This window comes from Bufo bufo, chromosome 2 (assembly GCF_905171765.1).
Source record: "Bufo bufo chromosome 2, aBufBuf1.1, whole genome shotgun sequence".
Classification (NCBI taxonomy): domain Eukaryota; kingdom Metazoa; phylum Chordata; class Amphibia; order Anura; family Bufonidae; genus Bufo; species Bufo bufo.
The window spans coordinates 3,259,878-3,265,877 of NC_053390.1; the positions used below are offsets into that span (position 1 = coordinate 3,259,878).

The following is a 6,000-nucleotide window of genomic DNA, read 5'->3' on the forward strand; positions in this document are numbered from 1 at the left end:
ACTGATCTGGGACCCCCCACTCTCAGGACTCTTTTCCAGCAGCTGAGCAGCACGCTCTGCAGACTGATCTGGGACCCCCCACTCTCAGGACTCTTTTCCAGCAGCTGAGTAGCACGCTCTGCAGACTGATCTGGGACCCCCCACTCTCAGGACTCTTTTCCAGCAGCTGAGCAGCACGCTCTGCAGACAGATCTGGGACCTTTTCTCTCTCCCACAACGGTCAGAGATATAGGAATCCTCTGCCCAGTCTGAGCTCCACTTTGAGCTCAACACACTTTCAGTTTATGTTGTACAGTTTCATAATCAATTTGGACAGACTGGAGGTCGTTATCTATTAAAACATAACGTTTATTAAATTCTGAGATAACAAAGTACAAACAAAAAATATTGTGCTAGGTGTGAGCCCACCGCCAACCGTGCAACAGACATTACCAACAAAAAGCAGACAATATTACCGTGGGTGCCCAATGTTAACAGCACCAACCACAGGGCAGAATTACAAAGCTTCCCCATCAGGTATAAATTCACACACACTACACGTGCAGAGGGCAGGCCATACACTATCCTCCAGCTAATAGCAGACTGCATCACTGGTGGGAATATTTTAGGGAGCCATATGCCCCAATTAACCCCTCCTGGTCTCTACATACTGTAGGAGAGCGCAAGGGGCCGTCCTTGACGGAAGATATGTGTCACTGGTGAGGTAAGAGCCGGTAATTGTCAGCGGCACCTAGTGCTGACTGACACTATTGGTTATTTAGTGTGGCTGTAAAGCCGATCCGGACCGGCTCTTACTGGGAGCAGCCAAAGTGCAGGGTGGGTGGCTGTTCCCCACGTTCCAGGCCGGGTTTTGGTTTGGGATAAAAACCCAGTCAGCAGTCTCAGCTGTGTGGATTATCCTCCATCTGACAGTGGAGCTTTGTCAGTCTCTGTGTTGGAGCTTGAGCATTTGGGCCGGGACTAAGGCCTGCTATATTGTTTGGGAAAAAGCACGTGGACTTCTGCTTCACCCAAGGACTTATGTGTTGCTGCCTGGTGTGAACAGACACCAGACTCAAGGTGACTGTTTTTCCCTGAAACTGACTTTTTTTTGTCACTTTCCTTATGTGTGAATAAAACACTGCACTGTTTGAGTTGTAGACGTTGTCGTTGCCTCTATACTGCGTCCGCAGCCTGTCTACCAGAGCCAATCCCCACAGTACTCCATTTATAGGTCCATTCATTTTAATATTTCTACATTAGGCACCATCCTTCTTATTTCCCCTTAGTTGTGGTTGGCCTTCTAAGTATACACCAGTTGTAGACAGCCAGCCCTTTCTCAGCCCTCCATTCCCTGATGAGTCCTGGGCTAATAATACTGTAGATGAAACGCCTAGGGATTTATTCTGCTTCTAGGGGTCCTTTACTTACTAGTATCCTTAGGCAGGGACGTCCAGGGCCTCTAATATTTTAGGGAGAGGTTCCGGACGGGGCCGCCCTTGTCGGGGCGATGACTCCGTATTAGGAGGTCATCAGGGACTTCTAGACCTGACGGGGCATTCCAGGGACAGTGATTCTAATTAGGACCCTGTCCGTGATGAAAGATTGACCACTGGGACTTTAAGACGGTATCCAGACTACTCCCATTTACCGGTAAGACCGTTCCTCATATATTGTGGAATTTATGCCTGATGGGGAAGCTTTGTAATTCTGCCCTGTGGTTGGTGCTGTTAACTTTGGGCACCCACGGTAATATTGCCTGCTTTTTGTTGGTAATGTCTGTTGCACGGTTGGCGGTGGTCTGTTGCACAGTTGGCGGTGTCTGTTGCACAGTTGGCGGTGGTCTGTTGCACGGTTGGCGGTGGGCTCACACCTAGCACGATATTTTTTGTTTGTACTTTCTTATCTCAGAATTTAATAAACGTTATGTTTTAATAGATAACGACCTCCAGTCTGTCCAAGTTGAATTAGTTGCGGTAGTTGGGGAGTAATTCTCATCAATTCTCTCCCTTTTGGGCAATGTTTGTTAATTTACAGTTCCATAATCAGTCACAAAAGTAGGAAATACAGTCTTACCAGTCTCTGGACCCGACTTAAGGAACTCCAGTAACTCTGGAAGGACCTGTGACACTCTTTGGTGACAACTTAAGCCACAGGACAATCCGGTGCACACTTTCCCACTTGACGGTGTCTCCAGCAGTGCTCTCTCTATTGCTTGGTGGCCTCATGGTGTAGTGGTTGTGTAATACCCCAGAGTGGTATTACGATTTCTACACCCTGCTACTGTCTCTAATGGTCTAACATTAATGCCATCTGTGTATTTATTTTCAGGTCCTTTACCATTGTGCATTAATATCACTTTTATGGGTAGACGTGAACCAGTCCTGCTTCCTACCAGAAGGGAAGGGTTATAGTTCTAGTTTATTGCAGTTTAGACTCCATATTGGAGTTGAGTAAGAAAGTTATAGGAGCCAGAGGAAAGTGTTCTTTGGCTGGAGCCACAAACTAGGAGTAGCTTGTAGAGCATCCGGACTCCATGGTAATTTTACTGAGTGTCAGGAGTGGGACAACAGCCCAATCCAGGGAAACCAGAACTGACCAAAATTCCAGTAACCAGACCCAAGCAGAGTTTAGCACAGCAGAGAGATAGAGAGCAGAGTTATTAAGCGTGCCTGTCAGCCCAGCAGAGAAAGAGAGAAAACAGAGTTATGAAGTTTGCCTGTCAGTTTATGCCAAATCCTGCTGGAGCCAAGAGAAGCCTGAATATTGTCTGGAATCAAGTTTACCAAGAAAAGCTGCTGTAAAAGTTTATCAAGGTCTGGACTCAAGTTATTCTTCATGCCCTAACTCAACTATTCCCTTTTATTTGCTTCAACGCCTAAGCCGGGGTCCTGCTATAACCAGGTAGGAGCACCGTGACGCATATAGGCCGCACCACACCACTCAGCATTCCTATAGACCTGAGATGTGATAGGGCCCTGGGGGGCGGCACATCGCACATGACCATATTAAACAGATTGTACAATCGTGGCCAAAAGTTTTGAGAATGACACAAATATTAATTTTCACAAAGTTTGCTGCTAAACTGCTTCTAGATCTTTGTTTCAGTTGTTTCTGTGATGTAGTGAAATATAATTACACGCACTTCATACGTTTCAAAGGCTTTTATCGACAATTACATGACATTTATGCAAAGAGTCAGTATTTGCAGTGTTGGCCCTTCTTTTTCAGGACCTCTGCAATCCGACTGGGCATGCTCTCAATCACCTTCTGGGCCAATTCCTGACTGATACAACCCATTCTTTCATCATCACTTCTTGGAGTTTGTCAGAATTAGTGGGTTTTTGTTTGTCCACCCGCCTCTTGAGGATTGACCACAAGTTCTCAATGGGATTAAGATCTGGGGAGTTTCCAGGCCATGGACCCAAAATGTCAACGTTTTGGTCCCCGAGCCACTTAGTTATCACTTTTGCCTTATGGCACGGTGCTCCATCGTGCTGGAAAATGCATTGTTCTTCACCAAACTGTTGTTGGATTGTTGGAAGAAGTTGCTGTTGGAGGGTGTTTTGGTGCCATTCTTTATTCATGGCTGTGTTTTTGGGCAAAATTGTGAGTGAGCCCACTCCCTTGGATGAGAAGCAACCCCACCATGAATGGTCTCAGGATGTTTTACTGTTGGCATGACACAGGACTGATGGTAGCGCTCACCTTTTCTTCTCCGGACAAGCCTTTTTCCAGATGCCCCAAACAATCGGAAAGAGGCTTCATCGGAGAATATGACTTTGCCCCAGTCCTCAGCAGTCCATTCACCATACTTTCTGCAGAAGATCAATCTGTCCCTGATGTTTTTTTTAGAGAGAAGTGGCTTCTTTGCTGCCCTTCTTGACACCAGGCCATCTTCCAAAAGTCTTGGCCTCACTGTGCGTGCAGATGCGCTCACACCTGCCTGCTGCCATTCCTGAGCAAGCTCTGCACTGATGGCACTCCGATCCCGCAGCTGAATCCTCTTTAGGAGACCATCCTGACGCTTGCTGGACTTTCTTGGACGCCCTGAAGCCTTCTTAACAAGAATTGAACCTCTTTCCTTGAAGTTCTTGATGATCCTATAAATTGTTGATTGAGGTGCAATCTTAGTAGCCACAATATCCTTGCCTGTGAAGCCATTTTTATGCAATGCAATGATGGCTGCACGCGTTTCTTTGCAGGTCACCATGGTTAACAATGGAAGAACAATGATTTCAAGCATCACCCTCCTTTTAACATGTCAAGTCTGCCATTTTAACCCAATCAGCCTGACATAATGATCTCCAGCCTTGTGCTCGTCAACATTCTCACCTGAGTTAACAAGACGATTACTGAAATTATCTCAGCAGGTCCTTTAATGACAGCAATGAAATGTAGTGGAAAGGTTTTTTTTTGGGATTAAGTTAATTTTCATGGCAAAGAAGGACTATGCAACTCATCTGATCACTCTTCATAACATTCTGGAGTATATGCAAATTGCTATTATAAAAACTTAAGCAGCAACTTTTTTAATTTCCAATATTTATGTAATTCTCAAAACTTTTGGCCACGACTGTAGTGCCCAGACAGGATGCTCATCTAATCCTGGATGCAGACCACCATAAGTCAGGACATTTTGGGTGCCAATAGACAGAGATTTTTTTTGGGTTGGAATGCGAGACAAAATAGAAAAATGGTGTCGCGAGTGTCCTATCTGTGCCATCAATAGGGATGGCCAGCCCAGACATGAAGCACCACTGCACCCAATAACAGTCAGAGGCCATTTAAGCTTGTTGCCTTGGACCATGTTAAATTAAGACCCAGCCAAGATGGGAATGTGTACGCTCTAACAATCATTGACCATTACAACCAGTATGCTATGGTGATACCAGTAATAGACTTATCAGCACAAACCACGGTGCATGTTTTTGAAAAGAGGCTTATTGAGGTCCTCAGACCACCAGAAAAGATTCTGACCGACCAGGGCTCAGCAGGAGTCACAATTATTCCAAGAATTGTGCACATTATACAATATAAAAAATACGTAGACTGCCTATCACCCACAATGCAATGGTTTATGTGAAAAAAATGAACCAAAACATAATAAAACTAAACTGACTTTGCTATATCCCCATACACCGCACTGTTCAACCAAACAAGAACCCTATACATTAATGGACACCAGAGCTGCGGCCGGCCGACATTCCGCTTAATGTGCCGACTGACCATGATAACAACCCCACAAACTGACTGGGAAAAGAGCAACTGAGGCGCCTCAAACTGATCCAACAAATAACCACTGAAACAACCCAGGAGGCTCCACAGAAACACATGGACGACTATGACGCCAAAGCTGAGAATAAACCACTATGTGTAGGAGGTCACGTAGGGTTACGAAAACAACACAGGTCAAACAAACTGGAAATAAATGGGAATCTGTGCCCTACGAGATCAAAGCCATACCATCTGCTGAAACCTATCAGATAAACAGGGTGATGAGAACCCAAAAACTGTACACCAGAATCTATGGAAGCTGGCAACTGCAGTTACTGAGGTCAATAGAACAGGAGCTCAGATGTTACACCTATGAGTTACAGCCTTCATGTCAGTGATCTCCGCAGCTGCCCAGAGGTGGAGATGCTGGGACTTGTGGTCTTGGTACAGTTTCCCAGAAAACCTCTCCATGGTGGCCTGATCTATTATAGCATGCAATGTTGGTGGCCACCCCCTCTTTCTTTTTCTTTTATTTTGGTAGCTGTGCACTGCCTGTGGACAGCTGAGCCTGCCCTTCCCATAGCAACCACAGGTGCTCTCCATGACCCTGGTCAGGTCCACTCATCCCATATAGAGCAGAGAGCTTTGAGCACCATCTTATCTGTGGTGGGCCTGGTCATAGCTTGGTCTTACACTTGCTCCTTAGCCTCCTCTCACCTGAATTAGTCTTTCCTTGTCCTTTCCCTTTGCCGAAGGTAAGGTTCATCTCAGCGTAGGTGATGTTCTCTGCCATGGTGACCTGTC

At 45.8% G+C, this 6,000-nt stretch overlaps 1 protein-coding gene across 2 annotated transcripts in view; it reads right to left on the reverse strand.

Annotated features, from left to right (window-relative positions):
* LOC120991952 (killer cell lectin-like receptor subfamily G member 1) overlaps positions 1–6,000 on the reverse strand; it is a 128,527-nt gene extending 122,527 nt beyond the window's left edge. Inside the window, exon 1 of one of the 2 annotated variants that reach the window (XM_040420696.1) lies at positions 5,914–6,000. In XM_040420696.1, the coding sequence (XP_040276630.1) occupies positions 5,914–5,989 (76 nt within the window). In that variant the 5' untranslated portion in view covers positions 5,990–6,000. The remainder of the gene's footprint in view (positions 1–5,913) is intronic. The other variant, XM_040420697.1, reaches the window with a different exon arrangement.